An 18,443-nucleotide genomic window follows, 5' to 3' on the forward strand; every position below is an offset into this window, starting at 1 on the left:
TCGTATGGATAGTACTAAGGTACTAGTAGTGTCGAAGGTCGGGGGAAGAGGCCTCTTACAACACTTCAACGCTGTCACAACAATCCATCACGTACGGACATATTGCTGGCCTATGGTTTCTCACAAGTTGTCACCAATGGCAAACGTTGGTAGGGCCAGCGCTTTGCCTGGCTCGGCTGCTCGTCCGATTGTATCACAGCCGCCCCTGTTGTCTGGCAGTGCCGACGGAATGGCATGACACTTGGTGCATAGGGGGAACGCTAGGGACGTTTAAGCGGAGACTGGTTGGTGCTGTCCCTGCACTAGTACGGAGTTATGGACGTCTATAGTATAGCATTAGGTAACACCTCTGCCGGGATCATCAGCCAGGAGATCACATCGGTCCATTCGAGATTGAACGAAGAGAGGAGCAGAATCTTGGTTCGACCAATCGCCCGTACAACGCACAGTTCAAACCGCATATGGCATGATGAGCTGCTATGAGCCAGTAACAGCGAAGAACGTTACTTCTTCTAGAGGAGAATCGCCCTTACAAACATTGAAATGAAAGGCCCGGCTAGGATACTGCGCACCCATGCGATATGCCAAGGGCATACCGCACTGCCCCAGAGACAGAATGCCAAAAATAAGTCAGCGAGGTATAGATGAGTATAATATCCTGTCGTGTGCCATCACCATCAATGAGCCTGTTCTAGCTTGGCACAACCAACTCCGACGGTCTTTTCTCTTCCAACTGCAACAGTCTTTTCCCCCCCCCGTCCAACTGAAACAATATTTTCTCTTCCAACACCAACCAATTGCAACAATGCGCTTCTCCTCCCTCCTTCTCTCAGCCGGCCTCGGTGCCGCCGCCACCATTCCTCGCCAGGCCGACACTAGCTGCACCAACCCCGTCAAGCGAGCCGAATGGCGAACCCTGAGCACCGAGGTCCAGAAGCAGTACGTCGACGCCGTCCTGTGTCTCAAGACCAAGCCCTCCGGCATGGGCCTCAACACCACGCGCTACGACGATTTCCCCTACGTCCACACGCACCTGGACAAGACCAGTACGTTATCAACCTGTTTCTAACTACGCCCGGTTGAGCTGCATTGACTAACACCGACCAACACTCAATAGTCCACACGGTGGCCATGTTCCTTCCCTGGCACAGACTCTTTGTCAAGTCTACGAAGACTCCCTCCGCGACTGTGGCTATAAGGGCCCTATGGCGTAAGCATCCACCCACCCCTTTTACCTCTTTTGGGTTTCTCTGTTCGGTGTGGCTGATCCGACTACAATACTGCAGCTACTGGGACTGGACCCTAGACACCGACGACGTCACCAAGGCGCCCGTCTGGGACCCCGAGACCGGCTTCGGCGGCAACGGCGACCCGGCCATCGACCCGATGAAGGAGAGCAGCGCCAAGAAGTGCCTCGTCGACGGGCCGCTCAAGGGCTCCCAGGTCGCCTACACGATGAGCGGGTACCAGCCGCACTGCCTCGCCCGCAACTTCAACAGCGGCATCGCCTTCCCGGGCGACATGCTGGCCGACTCCTACACCAAGGCCTTCGTCGACAAGGTCGCGGCGCTCGACAACTACGCCGACTTCCGCTACAGTCTCGAGGGCGGGCCGCACGGCGCCATCCACTCGGCCGTCGGCGGCGATATGTCGCCTGCCACTTCGCCTAACGGTACGTTTCTTCCTTCCTTCCGCCGGTGGTGGTGGTGGTGGTGTAAAGACAGGGGTTTCTAGACAAGTATTATGTGTGTGTGAGAGCTAACGAGTATAACGGCCTAACCCGATTAGACCCCATCTTCTTCCTTCACCACGGCCAGGTCGACCGCCTCTGGACCCAGTGGCAGCAGGAGAACCCCGAGAAGCGCACGACCGAGTTCGGCGGCCCCAAGACGCAGGGCAAGAACTCCGGCGAGGCCACGCTCGAGGATGTCATGCCCTACCTCGGCCTGGTGCCGGATGTCAAGGTCAAGGAGACCATGTCCACCCAGGCTTCGCGACTCTGTTACACCTACTAGAAAGAAAGGGGGGTGGTTCGCCTGGTGTGCCAGATGCCTCGGAGAAACGAGGTTGGAGGAGGTAGCGAAGAGCTGGATCTCGAGGCTGTATCTACTTCAAGTATATAGTATATATAGTATGCTACGACAATGTATATAGAAAAAGCTGTGCTTACGTGCCTGGTACAGCATTTATATAAATAAACTTATAGACCGGAGTCTATTATTGACAAACTCGGCAAAACCGCTAGACCTTGGGAAAGGTTGGCAAGTCGTGATTATTCTCTTCGGCTCCCAGATTCACCATATTATGCCCTTCTCTTTTCGCCACAAGCCGATATGATTATGACGATAAAGACGGAAATGCTACGTGCAAGTAGCTCTTTGTTGTTAGGCGATTAATGGCGTTGTTTGTTTGACCCGTCTTTGACCTAGTGAAACAAGAACAACCTGGTTCCACTAATCCGCCGCGTGCTCGAGATAGGGCTTGATGGACAACATCGGCAAGGTATGTATTAGATTAGTACATAGTATCGATTTTGTCTGACGGGCAGTAATAAAGGTTCGACTGGTATTCAAATTGAAAGAATGACTTCCTCTATTCAATCGTGATAACATATGGTGTCTCAGGGTAGCGATTGTCTACCTTACTGCAATGAGCTTCCGCAGTCCATGCGCTTGTGTCTTCCCATGCTTTCGAGAAGCTGTGTAACTGCGCAAATGTGGGTACAGATTTTGTTAAAAAGTATGACCCAACTCGGCGAAAATGCCCTTTCTTATCACCGCATGGTTGGAGCATGATTCCCTCCGGCCGGTTCCGCACAGACTCAGAGTCCAAAAGTACGGGGAGTACAAACAACAAACACGCTCGCAGAGCCATCCTCCAGTAGCACGACGTCGTCGAGACAATCCACTGTCTCGTAGCTGCTGAAATTGAAATCACCCCTCGGGTACCACTCTCCATCCTGCCGTGGGTGGGCGGGCACCAATCCAGCAATCGTGAATCCAAACGTGAGCTCTCTATCCTGCCGTAGGTAGGTGTGCACCAATCCAGCACATCCAATCGTGAGCTCGCCGCCCGTCACGGCACCGTAAGGGTCCGGGCCGTGTGTTTCAGTCCAGGCGTCAATGATTCTGATTGCGCTTTCCCCCAATAGAAAATCCGTGTCTGCCACTTCGATTTCACCATCCATGGATGCCCAAGACCAGGTCGGTACCCGCCCGCCACTCTGGTCTTTTCGCTGGGTGTTCACCTGCCCGCTTCCAAAGAAGGCCATTGGTGGTAAGCAGGTTGCGCCAGAGGCCTGCTAAGTATTGATCGCCTGTGGCTTCTTGCTTGCGTGCGGCGACCCCAGCCAAGGCAGGCAACTTGTCGGAGTCATACGTCAGGTTGGTTTTGGAATAGCGCTCCGTGATTGTTTTCCATCCCTGGTCTTTGTCTAATAGCGCATCCTTTACCAGGAGATCCCCCGAGAGATGTTTGTCCAAGAGTCCATGTGGGTATGTCTGAGTAGCGACGGTGGATCTGCATTCCCAGAAGATGCCTCGGTCCCCAAAATGGACTGTACGCGGTGCCAGCAGCTTCTCCTGAAATGCCCAGCCTCTGGTAGCAAGGTGAGCTCCATAACACATTGCTTCCACGGTATCTGGGGCACAAAAGTCCTGCAGTTGGGAGGCCTTGTCTTGGGTCTGAACTTGCACCCGGAACCCACAGCTGTATAAATTCTTCGGATAGGGGAAGCTGTCGTAGACGCTGGCGGAGGATGAGACGGCCAGGTTGATGTGGCTGCCTCCGTAGGTGGATGACATGCGACCTGCTTCGTTAAACCAGACCGGGGTATCTTCCTGGCCCTCCAACCTCTGGATGATGCAGAGTGCATCAATCCAGATGTACTCCAGCCCCAGCCTCCTGATATAGTCGATAGCAACCCTCATGGTTTCAGGTAGGCTCTCGAGTGGTATATCGTTAACAAAGGCTTCGTAGTTCTTCGACGTGAGTTTCGCAAATGGCCGAGAGCCCCAGCAATAGCTCAAAGTGGCATGTCGAGGCTTTTCATGTAGATCTGATGACATGCCCAACTTGACGCTGTTATCTCGAATCGACAATAGTCGCGTTGGTAGCTCGTGCGTTGCCATGCCACGGCATAGGTCATGGTATTGTTCACCAGAACATTAGAACAACCACATCTTTATTATATCGATGTCGTTGTTGAGCTCAGGCTGTGGCTTTTCTGTCGTCGTCAGGTCAGAGGAGGTACGGTTGAATCTGCTGGATTTGGTGAATACCGTATAGCTTACCCGGCTTAACTTTGCTGATCTCAGTATACGCCACAATATCTCTCCTAACCGGATCGAATTCGTCAAGCGCAGCATCGTTTGTTAAGCTCGGGTACAAGAGTTGAGAGTCGCCATTATTGGGGTTACTGATCACCAGAGAATACGTCTCCGTCTTGCCCAAAATTCGAAGCCTCATTTCGATCTTGCGGAGAGTATCGAGGAAGCCTTAGAAGTTAATGATTCGCAACCATACTAACCCACAGAAGCGGCATCCTGCCCTGGTAGCTGCCTCGAGCTCAACTGAATGCCAACGACGGAGAGTAGTATCCTGATCATGCCGACCAAATGTGGTCGGCCAGTTATCCAATGTACCTCGGCATGGTGCGCAGAACCCCTGGGCCACATCCACTTCGAAGTTTTGGACTTCTCTTCCAATCATGTTATGGTCAAGTATATCGGAATCGACGGTTTCGAGGGCTACTTGGGTTCCAAACAAACCATTCCTAATACCGCAACATTGTTCATACCAGACTTCGAGCTCTTGAGGGCTGAGGCCATGAGAAATTGTTGGTTGGGTATTCATCGTGAAGCATTCTTCGCATTCCAATACCTTGAAGGATAGAATAATAGCGATGATGCAGCCAGTGGGGTTGACCAGTTTATTCGCATAACCCAGAGGTCCTATCTTATATAAAAGCAAGGAGTGATCGCATCTATCAATGTTACCTGATTACCCCGAAGGTGCCCAACGCGTGCGCATACCAGTCGCGTTGAAGCCTGCACCCCCTATTGCTCTCTTGGCGTTTTCTTTATTCTCCCTTAGGCTACGTTTCTTTGCGCCAGCCTGCTGAAGCTAATTTTGGACTTCAGCCGGATTTCTCAGCCGAATTTCGCAAGCAGCTTATGGCATTATCTTTTACCTTGGAATCGATGCCAAGAAAGCAGACATAAAGGACACACAACGACCGATGAATCCATCTGGTCAATTCGTCCTCGGCTGCGTATCCCGTTTTCTCCAACTGACAGTGCTGTCTCTGCTGACAACGCCACTGGATCCAGAAGGCGATCGGCGGCAACATGACGCAGGCAGTCCGCGTGCGGGAGGGGTGTTACCCCCACGACCGACGTGACTACTTATGTGGCATATCCCCTCTGACTATCAAGGGAGTTCGGCATATGTAAAGGGACAACAGGGAATGCGGGCGACCAATTAATCTCCACGGACAGCAAATCCATGCGAGCTTATCAAGCTGCAGAGCGCTCATCGTATCTGCCGCCTGCCACGTCAGTCCAGTAGGAGCATCCGCTCCGCCAATCGAATTGGTGAGTGAAATTAATTGCCCAACCTGAGATTCTGCTGCGCCCTCTCTGTTTGATGACTCCGAATTTGCAGAGACTCAATTTGTGTCGTACTGTGCTATGCTCTTGCAGAAAAAACGACCAGCACCATGAGATGAACATCGGCCACTCACCAGTAGCGGAGATCCGACATGGCTTTGATATAATCTAAAGAGCTTTACTTGCAGATTCGGACAGGGAGAGCTAGAGTTCACGTCTCCTTACTTGTAAATTTAGTTATTCTCCACCACTACTTAGCTGCTCAGTCGGACTCCTCGGCAATCTGGGCGATCAAGCCGGCGCATTTCTTTGGCCTGCCTAGGAACGGGCTGTGGCCAGCATGTATTCTCTCCGTCCCGAACCCGGGCACGGCCTCGACCAGCTTTTCCTGTAGGCAAACGGGTAGAGCCTGGTCCATCTCGCAGATGACGTAAGTCTTGGGGATGGTGATATCCGCGACGACGAAGTCCACGGGCGTCTCCATGGCGTCCTGCGAGTGCGGCACGAGCTTCTCCAACCATTCGTCGCGCTCGGGCTCAGGGAGATCATTGAAGAGAGCCCCTTTCGCCTTTTCGTTGACGCTAATGAGCTGATTCTGTCACGGATAGTCCTTGTTAGCCCCGGTGGGTGCCTCTGTTGCTTCAAAAACAAAACTGTCACACCTTAGTGTTTGGGACAGCGGCGCTGTGCCATGGAGCCCATTCGCCGCCGAAGGCCTGCAGCAGAGACATGCCGCGCTGCGGAATGGCAAAGCCGGCCAGATAGACGATGCGTCGGAAACCCCCTTTCTTGCCAGCCGCAGCTCGGTCTTGGACGCCGTTGCCCTCGGTAGCAGCACACGCTGGTATGCCGCCGTAGGAGTGACCCAAGGTGATAATCTCTTTGCCTCGGCGGAAGAGCGGTTCGACGAGACTGAGTATCATCTCTCTGTCCGCTTCCCAGGTAACGCCGTGCTTGTCCGCCCCGACTTCAAGTAATACTCGTTAGAACAAGAGACCTCTAGATAATTAGACATTGTAAGTTGGTAATTGCTTACCGGTCTTCAGCTCCGGGCATAGAAATTTGTAGCCAAGCGCGTTGAGTTCCTGCTTCAGCGAGTCATACATGCATAGCAAATGCCACGCGCCGTGCACCATTAGTATGATGGGCTTGGAAGATCTTATATGAAGGAACCGTAGAGCTGAACGGTAAAAATGAGTATTTGTGGCTGTTAAGCAAAGGAATGAGGGTACGCGCATCGTGGCCGCTTCAGTTCACGGTTTTAGCTCGGATATCAGAACCATGGTGGTTTCAGAGCTGGCTCAGCTGATTCATCGCCATATATATATGTGTGTGTGTTTTCTCCAACGGCCGAGAGCCAAGACACGGGGCCAGACCAGAGATATCTCTCATGTCAATTTCGAGGGGTACTGGTTAGGACGACGGAGTGGTTGTCAATGGAATACGCACCACGTCCCTCTAGTATGCATCCCTGCGCAGCAGAACCATCGTGCAAGGGGTTAGATCTCCCACCCTTGCTTGCCAGATGGGCATGCGCAGTCCGAGGACAGCTGACCATGTAAGGCTGGAAAAGCGCCCAATCACACGAATGACCTCACCAGTTTGATTAACTATGGAATGCAATAGCACCGATTTCAGATCCCCACCGATTTCCTATGCGCCTGTGCTACTCCTGAGCAGGGGCTTGTAATACACAGGAACGCCATCCCTGCAAGATGCGGAGAACTAACCGATCGAAAGAGGCGTTATCTAAATAAAAGTCGGGTTCGGTTGTCTGGTGAGTTGGTTCCATGTGGTTGAATGGTAACGGGGACGCGAAGACTCATCGAGTTCCTCCAAGCTCGTCTGGCGCTCGATGCTAATCTTGAAGAACGTTGCATCAGCCGGACAATGCACTATACAGCAGCAGCGCTCATCTTCGACTTGCGATAAATCATGGATAGGTAAGCTAAGCGGACCCGTACGCACGTAGGCGCAGGCAAGGGGTGGAGGGAGCTGGATTTGCTTGCTCGCATTCCCCTCTTCCGATGTGGTGGCGATACTGTGGAGGTCATGTAGACGACTCCTTTATCCAAGTTGTCTTCGGGGCCGAGATAGCGAAAGACTAGAGGCTCAGTCCACCATATGCTGCTCTAGGCCTCGGCGTTCGCGTCCATATTCCTTGCCTCCATTGCGTGCCTGAGATGCGACGGAATAAGCAAGTAGGTCAGTTTTAGGATTCTCCAACTATCTTAAAGAAATTGTCTCACGGGACGCATTGTATACCAATCGCCAGCTTTGAGTTATGAAAACACGGCTCGTGTGACTAACTTCAGCTAAACATACAGGAAGTGGTATCATGGAAACCATGAGAATAGGCATATTGGAAGCATGAACCAGTCCTCTATGCAAATAACTTAATAAACTCAGCAACATTTTTATTTATACTTTTACTTTTATATGAAACAAGAAACAAGAAACGCCATGCATCGTATCCAAGGCCAGAGCACTTTCGATGTCTCTCTAACCCCCTTTACCTATAGAAGGCGGGACATGCCTTAGCGTCCACTTAACTTTACCAGTCTAGCTCTTCTTCACACTCATCAGCCCAGCTTCCAAACTGCTTCGTTTCAACCAAGATATCCTGAGTGAAGAGAGCATGGGCAGTGGGGAATACTCTGGTTCCCGGGGCGCTTCCGGCGCAGGCTCTGGGCCGCACTCCGGATCACACTCCGGCTCACACTCCGGCTCGCACTGCGGAGCAGGGACCTCCAGCTTGGGCTTGGTCTCCTGCGGACACTTAACCCCGACCGCCGCAGAATAGAGCAGCTTACCTTGGTCGTTGGTACGCTTGTACTCGACCTTCTTCGGCGGGCATGGCTTCTTTTCCTCTTTCTTGTTCTTGACAGCCTGGTTCTCGACCTCGAGTAGCTGTTTCCTGACCGCATTCTGCCGCTGCTTCTTCTTCCCAACCTCGCGGTTCTTTGCCTGCTGCAACTTGAACGCCTCGTTGTAGACCGCACCCAGCCTATCATCGCAGGCGTGCACATAAGCCTTCAGGTGCCTGGCCGCCAGCCGGAACAGGGTCTCCGGGTCGTGCCGCAGGGGCCCGCCGATGGCCCGGTACTTGACGTGAACGAGGTAGCGCAAGGACCTCTCGACGCGGTCGCCGTTTAGGAGGCAGTACGGGTTCGCGCCGGCGCGCGGGAACTCGGTGTGGCCGCAGTCGAAGCGGAACTCTTTGACCAGCTGGCACTTGCAGCGGCTCCACTAGGGTGATGAAGCATTGGGGCGGGGGAAGGCTTACCTTGTTGTTTGGTGGTATCGTGGTTGGCGGAGTTGCCCGAGGGCTTGGTGTTGTTGACCTGACAGCTCATGACGGATGTCATAATATCGTTATTAGCTCAAATTGGAGGAAAGCTGAAAACTCACACTGGTGGTAAGATAGAATAGTTCCGTTGAGAGCTATCTGGGCCGGGAAAGGTGATCTTGGGTTTTTTTGCTTTTAGATAATGATGCTTGGTTTGTTATTTCGGTAAGTCAACGCCCTTAACGGCGTAACACCTGATCGGCGTAACAGCTATTTTTAGTTAGCTTTTAACTAATACTATATATTAAACCGCGTATATATAAGTTAGTTATAAGCGTATTTTTTTTAATATTAATTATAATAATAAATGAGTTATAGTTATAATATATAATTTAAAACGTTATTAACGATTAATCTTTAAAATAAATTATTATAAGTTATAATATTAATTACACGACTTTATACGTTTAAATTTAAAGCCGGTAAATTATAAGAAAAGAATCTCGAATTACGTTATAAGTAATTATTTAAATTATTTTAAAGATTTTATTATTATATATATTATTTTAAATGTTTATATAATATATATTAAAGAAAAATTAAATATAAAAATTTATTACTTATTATTCTTTTTTAAAATTAGCTTTTTTATATATAATAAATTTTCGAAAGATTAACGTTATATTAAAAGAAAATATCTAAGTATTTCTTAAATATATTAATTACTATATAATTCGCTTTAGCTTTTTAAACTATTTTTAAAACGTTAATAGAATTAATATAAACGGTATTAAGCTTATTAAAAAAGTAAGATTTTTATAAAAATCTCTTTTAATTAAAAATAAGCTTTATTAATAAAATTCGTTAGCGCCGACGATAAGATTTTCTCTTTTTTTTATTATTTAAAACTTAAATAATAAATTAATAAACTATATAAATAACTAAACTTTTATAACTTTATTTAAAAAATAAACGAGCTATAAACTAGTTTTAATATAACTTAAAAATATTTTTATAATATACGTTACTTTATAATTAACTCCTTAATAAAATTAAAGGTATAAATTAATTATTAATTTTAAATAGTAATTATTCTTTTAAATTTAAATAATTATATAATCGATTTTAATTATAAATATAATAAATATTTTAAAACTCGATTCTTTAATTTTAATTTAACTTCTCTTTTAACGTACTTTATAAGCGAAATAGCTATATAAACGAATTAACCACTTTTTAAAACTTAATATAATAAAATATAAATTAATATTAATATAATAAATATAATTTATTAAAATTAATCGGAATTTATATTTTTAGATACCTTTATATTACTTTAATAGGTACGCGTATTATGCCCGGGCTCTCCGTAGATTCTATAGCGTTATAAGCGCGTCTTTAACGTCTTTGTACGACTTCTCCTCCTCCGCGATTTATTTTATAACTATTTATTAACGTTTTTTTAAAATTATAAGTTTTTTTTTTTAACTTTTATACGAAATAAGTTTCTATTTTATAGCCGTTTCTTTTTCGTACGGCGGCGCCGGCTAAGTATTTTACTCGCTTTTTATAATGCGCTTACTTCACTTTTTAAAAAAGCGAGCCGGTATATAACTTACGTTATATTTTTTATAATTTAATAAAGTTTAATTAAAATTAATATTAAAGAGTTACTTTAATATTATACGATTTAAATTCGTATATATTCGGTTTGAAATTAAGTTTTAATTAAATTATTTAAGGGTTTTAATTTTTAAGGTATAAATAAGCCGAAAAGAGGTCGCCGGAGGCGTCGGTATATATAGCTTTATATCTAATTATAAAATAATAGATTCCGGATTATACGGTATAAGTTTTATACCTCGGAAACCTCCCTAGATATATAAAACGGTAAAAATCGCCTGGAACGTTTTTAAAAACGTTAGTAAGAAGTCCTCCTTTAAGATATAAGTAATATACGCCCGTATAAAACCTTCGATTTTTTTTCGTATAACTTTTTTAATATATAAAAGCAGCCGATATTAAGAGGTTAAATTTATATAATAAAAAAAAATATATAAATTATAATAATCGAGTTTTTTTTTTATAATAAAGCTTAAAGGTTATCGAATAATAACTTTTATAGCCGTTAAGGATTAATAGGCAATAAAAATTTTTCGTATAAGACCTCGTATACTTATTAAAGTATGGAATTTAGTCCTCGTTTTTTTCGTTCGTAATTTAGCCGTTTTTAATAACTGCGATTACTTAATCCTTTAATAATAAGCTGTTTTTATATTAAAAAAAGGTGTATTTATTTAATAAATATAATATATATAAAAATAATGTAACCGTACGATTCGACGCCTTAAATAATTATAACTTATTCCCGGTTTTTTATTAAATAGTTTTAAGCTTCTCGTATTAATTAAAGGTTATAATAATTATTTTAAACGAGATTTAATTTATAAAAAGCCGGTCTCGTTAAAGTTATAAATACCCTCTTTTTAAATCTTATATTTATAAATTATATTCCGTACGAGGTAAACTACGCGCGATACGCGTTAATATTTTTATAAAAGACTTTTTAATAATCGATTCTTCGATTAAAACGCGTTCGGAGGTCTAGTTACCGTCGTACGAAGTTCGAAACTTAATTAATACCGACGCGTCTCGCGTCGCGTTAACGGAATAATCGATTCGCTATATTTTTAATATTACTTATCCGGGGAGGAAATAACCGCGAATTTAGGTCGATTATATATCGTACGATTACATCTTTTTTAAAATCCGTTAATTTTCGAGAATTGGCGGGTATTTCGTATTTCGTAAAAATATTAAGCTGTTGGTTACGAAGGGTTATATAAGGGAATTTATACGTTTAAGCTATACGTTAAAAACTTAATTTCGAGTCGTTTTTAAATACTTAAAGCGTTAAAACTATTTACCCTTCTTCTTAAGTATTAATTATAATAAGTGGTAAAGGAATTAAATTATAAAAGTTATTCGTACGAATTTTAATAAAAGTAGTTAATTCGTTTATATAGTTATTTCTCTTATAGGGTACGTTATATATTATATGCTTTTAATTAATATAAATTTTAAATCGAGTTAATTTATACCCTTCGCTTTTTTCGTGGTTTTATAAGCTTTAAATTCTCCTCTTTAAAGACGAGATTTATAATTCCGTATTAATTAATAAATAATTCTTCTCGTGATAATTTTTTTAAATCTTTTTAAATATTTAATACTATATAATAAAGTCGCTTTAATTTAATTAATAAAGTCTTTTAATATTAATTATAATATATTATTCTTTTAATATTAATTATAATATATTATTATTTAAAAGAGTTTAAATATGTGTAAAGGCTTTATTTTATTTAATTAAAGGTTATATTATTCTTTCGAGTATTTTTAATTATTATTTTCGAGTAAAAAAAGGCTAGTAAATAGCTTAATATTATATATAAATTAAAGACTATTACTACGTTAATTACCTTTAATATTTTAAGCTAATAAAGCTTTTTTATAAGCTTTAATATACTATATAAAGAAGTTTTATTTATTAATAAAGGTTAAATTTGTTAATGAGGTTAAAAAACCGATCTCTTTTTAATAATAAGCTTTTATAAAAATAAAGACCTTAACATTAAAAGGTTAAAAAACATGTAGTAAATAAAGGGGTAAAAATAATAAATAAATATTATTTTGATAATAAAGGGATATAAAATCGTTAGTTATATAACTATTATACTTATTTAAAATAAATAAACTAGCATCTTTTAAGGCGTTTAGAGTGGTTTTCGTTATAAAAACATCTTCGAACTATTTAATAGCGATTCTATTATTCGTTTAGCTTTTATTACTTATATTAAACTATTATTCTTTAAATTCATCGAGGTTTTAAAGAAATTATTACTCTTAAACTAATTTACTTTTATAAATTACTAAAGGAGAGATAACTTTATTAAATATTAATAAATACTTTAATATAATTATTTAATACCTTTAACTAAGCTATTTTTATTAAATAAAACGTAATTTCGAATTATTTATTATAAGGCTATTACTTCTTTAACTTTTTAAAATACCGTGCTCGTTTATATTATACTTATTTCTAAATTTAATAGATTAAATTTAAAATATATATAATTTAATTAAGAATTAACTACCTTAATTAATACCTTATTAATACGCTAAGAATTAATCTAACGTTGCCTCTTTATTTTTAAAGCTAGGTGGCGTCGAAAGAAGGCTTTTATTTAATTTTTACCAAGTGGTTAATAGCCTCTTTAAAGGGTTAAAACCCGTAGAGTTAGTTCCTTATTTACGTATATATCGATGCTATATTAAGGGCTTTTTAAGCTAAAATATAGTCTATTAAATGCTTTTCTTAAACTAAAGAAAGCTTGTAATAGGTAGATTTTAATTCCCGACGTGATTATTAGCCGTAAAGTTAACTAATAAAGGTAGACCGTAAGATGCCTTAATAGAGGGTAGCCTTATAAATAGATGTATCGTTTATTATATCTTAAATAACGGAAGATAAGTCGTCTTCGATATAAGAACGTATTTATAAGGGTCTAGACTAAGTGGTATATTCTAACGTCTATTTTTTCTAGTTATAAGAAGAATTCTTTAAAAAGAGAAAGATTTTTCCTAATTACCGTATAAATGTTACTTATTAATATATGTGCTTTTATTTTAATACGTATATACTCGGTATTTTTAATAGGTTTTATAAGAAGCTAGAAATATTAATTAGTAAGTCGTAAAGGGGCTACGGGCCCCCGAGTCTTATTAATAGGGGTTTATCTTATAATATTACTCCCCCCCTTTTTTAAGTTAACGCCGCCGTCGTTAGCGCTATTTTCTCGTTTTAACGTTTTAAAGTAATAGTTTTTTAAAATGCCGAAGCAGGTTACTATATTAATTAAGCGTACCCTTTTTATTTAATTTTATAAAAGGTTTATTAACTTCGTCCTTATTTACGTTTCCGCTCGTTTTATATTTTCTTTATATTATAATACTCTTCTTATTTATTAATTATAATAAATAAAGGTTATTAATTATTTTATAATTAGATTAGTAAAATGGTTTTAAAAGTTAATTATATACGATTAATATAAAAGGTTAATTTAGTTCCGTTTAATATATTAAATCGTACGGCGTACAATATTAATAATATTCTTTATTTTAAATTTCTAATTTTTTTAACTTAGTTTTTTTTTAATTATTTATAACTAAATCCTTTAACCGGAGCTATACCGAGTCCTTTATTTTATATTATAGTATTATGATACGATATTTATTAATATAAACTTTTTAATCTTATTAAACTTTAACTAATATACTTTATAAGCGAGCTGCGTATATAAACGAGCTGCGCACTTTTTATTATTAAGCTTTATAAGTTATAAATTAATTTAATTATAACGCTTAAAATTAATTAAATATATTAATAATTATTATTTTTAGAGGTTTTTATATTATTTTAATAAGTACGCGTATTATACCCGGGCTCTTTATAAATTCTATAACGTTATAAGCGTGTCTTAAACGTTTTCGTATAACTACTCCTCCGACGCGATTTATTTTATAACTATTTATTAACGTCCTTTTAAAACTGCAGGTCTTTTTTAACTTATATACGAAGTGATCCTCTATCTTATAGCCGTTTTTTTTTCGTACGGCGGCGCCGGCTAAGTATGTTATTTACCTTTCGAAGTATCGCGTTCTCACTTTTTAAAAGAGTAACTCAGTATATAACCTACGTTATAACCTTTATAATTTAATTAAAGCTAATTAAAATAAATATTAAAAAGTTGTTTTAATATTATAGGATACGGTTTCGAACGTATTCGGTTTAGGACTAAATTTTAATTAAATTATTTAAAGTTCTTAATTATTAAAGAATAAATAAGCGAGAAAACGTCCCTAAAAGTATTAAAGTACGTAGCTTTATATTTAATTATAAAATAATATATTCCGAATTATACGGAACGAATCCTACCCTTCGGAAGCTTTTTTATATATTTAAAACGGTAAAAATCGTTTAAAACGCTTTTAAAAACGTTAATAAGAAGTCCTCCTTAAAACTATAAGTAATATACGCCTGTATAAAACCTTTAATTTCTTTCTTATACGTTTTTTTTAATATTTAAAAACAGCCGATATTAAAAGGTTAGAACTTATATAATAAATAAAAAGGTATATAAAATATAATAATCGAGTTCTTTTTATAATAAAGCTTAAAAGGTATCGAGTAATAGTTTTTATAGCCCTTTAAAACTAAGAAATAATAATAACCCTTCGTATAAAACCTAGTATATTAAAAGCTTCCTTTTACCGGCCCGTTTTCGAACTTTTATTCCTTCTTTTATAATGCTTTATTCCTCGGTCGCTCGGCTTCGTAATTTATAGCTTTATAACCCTTTTCTCCGTAACGGTAATAAATGCTGGTTTTTTACTAATTTCGAATATCCCGCGTATAATTAAAAACTATTTAAGTCGGTTTTTACTTTATAATATCTATAGTTTTCGGTATTTCTTTTTATTAGTTTTAATTAATATAATATTAATTTACTCGTTAAACTTTTTTAATCTACTCCTCGACCCTTTATAATTACCAATAGTATTTTTTATACGATATCGCTTTTTATATACTAATTAGTTTTTTTAAAAGCTCGATATTTAAAAATAAATTAAAATATCCTTTTTTACCTTCGTTATTTTATATAAGTTCTCTCGTTTTAAATAATAATTAATTAAACTTTTTAAAGAACTTAATTAAATCCTTCCCTCGTTATTTAATCGTATTAAACCGGCTAATAACTTTCGTATAATATAAGAGGTTTAAGAAAGTTACGCGAAAAAGGGTTTAAATACTTCTTAAATAAGATTACTTAGATTAGATTCTTAGTTAACTTAAATTTATAATAAAGCTTTAATAATTACCGTTTTTTTAAAATCGGTTAAAAGTATATTATATAAGTTAGTAATTATTACTAATTATATATTTATTAATTTTAATCCTCGCCGTTAATTTAGCTTTAAATTCGGAGTAAAATAATAAGTCTTCTTTAATGAAAAAGGAGGGGTCGGGTAGCCGCGCGCGAGGTTTTTATATAGCTAGAATAACCGGCTACGATAATTAAAGTTCAGCGGCTAATAGTATTTATAGTATAAATATTACTTCTCGTAATAACTAGTTCTTTTCTCGTAATATTTATATTATCGTATTTAATTCTTAAAGCTAGGCTAAGAATTATTCGTACGAGGGTTATATTATTATGTAAAAAAAATAAGAGAATTCTAATATAAAGTTTTAAACTAAGTAATATACTTTAATATTTATTTTTTCTAATTATAAAAAGAACTTTTTAAAAAGAAAAAAAAATCTTTTTAATTATTATATAAATATTACTTATCTATATACGTACTTCTATTTTAGTATATATATACTCGGCATTTTTAATAAGTTTTATAAGAAACTAGAAATACTAATTAATAGGTCATAAAGGGGCCACGGGCCCCCGAGTCTTATTAATAAGGGTTTATCCTATAATAGTATTATGTAACGAACGCTATCTAGGTTTTAAAAGAAACCTAGTAAGACGTACTAGGGTTTATATTAATAATACGAAGGAGTATCTAAACGTGCGATAAAAGTCGCTTTTATCGATATAATAAGTAATAGCTTATAAGAACGAAGGTAATCGACGTATATAAGCTTAAAGATATTTATAATAGTTTTATTAAAGCTTTTTACCTTATTAATAAATTAAAATTAATATTTAAATTAATTATTAAGGTAAAAAGTATTTATATAAAATACGTAGGGAATATCCGTTATTATATATTTAATCTCTTCCTTTATTAATTTATTAAATTATTTAACTTACCCTTATATTTTAATAATCCGGGTAATTTCTTTATTAATTAAATTACCGACTCACTTTGCCGTCCCCGGTGATCCTCGTGATCTATTACGTGACGTTATTTTTATTACTTTTTTAGGCCGTGTCCAGCCTGCTATTATTTAGGATACTGTTATCGTGGTCGCCGTACGTTTTTATAGTATTAGTACGTTTATATTAATATAGTTGGCGGCGCGGTCGGTGGCCGTGATATCGTACCCTAAGCGGGGTATTATAAATCCGGCCCGGTGGTTTTATAGGTTTTAACCGCATGATTAGGTTAGGTCGTAATACTACTTTCCTTTTTTTAGTTACTTTATTTTCGAAACGCTAGGTTTTTTAAATATCTTTACCCGCCTATCGCGTTAGTTTTTAATAAGCTCCTTTTTTCTTTTCGTTATATCTTTATTATAATATTTATTTATTATATTAAGTCGAATTAAAAAATCTATTCCTTATATAAAGTTTAAAAAAACCGAATAACGTTATAACTTAGTTACCCTTTTTAACGAGTTTAGTTTTAAGGTTATATCGTACTCTTTTTATTTAAAAAAAAAGTAGAAATATATTATATTAAATAATATTTCTCGCTATAAAGAATACGTTCGTTATAATCGGTTTTATAATAGTTCTAGTCTATTAATTTTTACGATATCTCGGGTCGTTAATAAATCCCGTCGTCTGCGCTTTAAGGAATAGGCGGCTAGCGATTCTCTGCGCGAGGCGAGCGCGGCTCTGGAGAAGGCTTATTGGGAGGCTTAAAAGGCCTTTTAACGCCTGGAGCGAATTCGGTAATAGCGGAATTTTCTGGTGACGCGTGGCGTGGAAATAGCTAGGCGTAGTTTCTGTTCTTTAGACGAGCTGGAAGCGGCCGAGTATGCTAAGTCCAAGGCGGTTATCGAGGCGCAGTCTTTTAAAGCGTTTAAAATAATAGATTAAAATATAATAAATTTTAACCTCGTTTTACTTTAAACGCCTATAGTTTTCTCGCAGTGTTTACTAAGTATTTCCTAAGTTTTTAAATATTATCTTTTAATAAGTAACCCTTTTATTAAACGAGGTATTAAAAATTTTATCCCTTTTTTTTATTAATAATTTTATTAATTTTATATTCGTATTAATCTATTTTAATTTTTAATTATATATCGATTAAAGTTTTCTCGGCCGCTAGTTTAAATAATAAAATATAAAATATAAAGTGTATCCGTATTATTTTAAATAGTAATAATTAATAATTAGTTTTTAAAATAACTTTTATAATTTTAAATAGTTTCATTTTTTTAAAATTTAATTTATTATTTAATTATTTTATTTTAATATTTTATTATAAGAAATAAATCTTTTCTCTTTTTTTAAAGATTAATCTTTTTAACTTTATTTAATTAGTATATCTTTTTATTTATTATTAAAAAAAGGTAAAGTTTTATTATAATATAATTTAAAGTTCTTTTAATTTTTTAATTTATATAGTCGTAATTAGTACTAGCTTTTTTTTTAAAGGTTTTTTAATAATTTCTAAGTTATATTTATAATTCGCTCGGAATAATAAAATACGTATAGCTTCGTTATTTACGTTATTATAGGCGAATTAAGTTATAAGTAATAATTATATTTAATTATTTTATTTATAGTTAATATAATAAT

At 38.0% G+C, this 18,443-nt stretch overlaps 4 protein-coding genes across 4 annotated transcripts; 1 reads left to right on the forward strand and 3 right to left on the reverse strand.

Annotated features, from left to right (window-relative positions):
• Positions 1–805: 805 nt before the first annotated feature.
• On the forward strand, positions 806–2,015 carry PG994_006811 (uncharacterized protein; the record flags this gene model as incomplete). The annotated part of the gene is made up of 3 exons (XM_066858220.1): positions 806–1,046; positions 1,118–1,672; positions 1,789–2,015. The coding sequence occupies 3 exons, from the start codon at positions 806–808 to the stop codon at positions 2,013–2,015; spliced, it is 1,023 nt and encodes a 340-aa protein (XP_066717489.1).
• A 1,161-nt stretch (positions 2,016–3,176) lies between these two features.
• Positions 3,177–4,854, reverse strand: PG994_006812 (heterokaryon incompatibility protein-domain-containing protein; the record flags this gene model as incomplete). Its single annotated transcript, XM_066858221.1, has 3 exons — positions 3,177–4,087; positions 4,293–4,496; positions 4,644–4,854. The coding sequence occupies 3 exons, from the start codon at positions 4,852–4,854 to the stop codon at positions 3,177–3,179; spliced, it is 1,326 nt and encodes a 441-aa protein (XP_066717490.1).
• Positions 4,855–5,871: 1,017 nt separating this feature from the next.
• PG994_006813 (uncharacterized protein) lies at positions 5,872–6,745 on the reverse strand (the record flags this gene model as incomplete). The annotated part of the gene is made up of 3 exons (XM_066858222.1): positions 5,872–6,204; positions 6,272–6,576; positions 6,646–6,745. The coding sequence occupies 3 exons, from the start codon at positions 6,743–6,745 to the stop codon at positions 5,872–5,874; spliced, it is 738 nt and encodes a 245-aa protein (XP_066717491.1).
• Positions 6,746–8,171: 1,426 nt separating this feature from the next.
• PG994_006814 (uncharacterized protein) lies at positions 8,172–8,965 on the reverse strand (the record flags this gene model as incomplete). The annotated part of the gene is made up of 2 exons (XM_066858223.1): positions 8,172–8,827; positions 8,896–8,965. The coding sequence occupies 2 exons, from the start codon at positions 8,963–8,965 to the stop codon at positions 8,172–8,174; spliced, it is 726 nt and encodes a 241-aa protein (XP_066717492.1).
• Positions 8,966–18,443: the final 9,478 nt, after the last annotated feature.

This window comes from Apiospora phragmitis (genome assembly GCF_038363925.1).
Source record: "Apiospora phragmitis strain CBS 135458 chromosome Unknown utg000006l:1.0-5683423.0:1.0-5690449.0, whole genome shotgun sequence".
Lineage (NCBI taxonomy): Eukaryota > Fungi > Ascomycota > Sordariomycetes > Amphisphaeriales > Apiosporaceae > Apiospora > Apiospora phragmitis.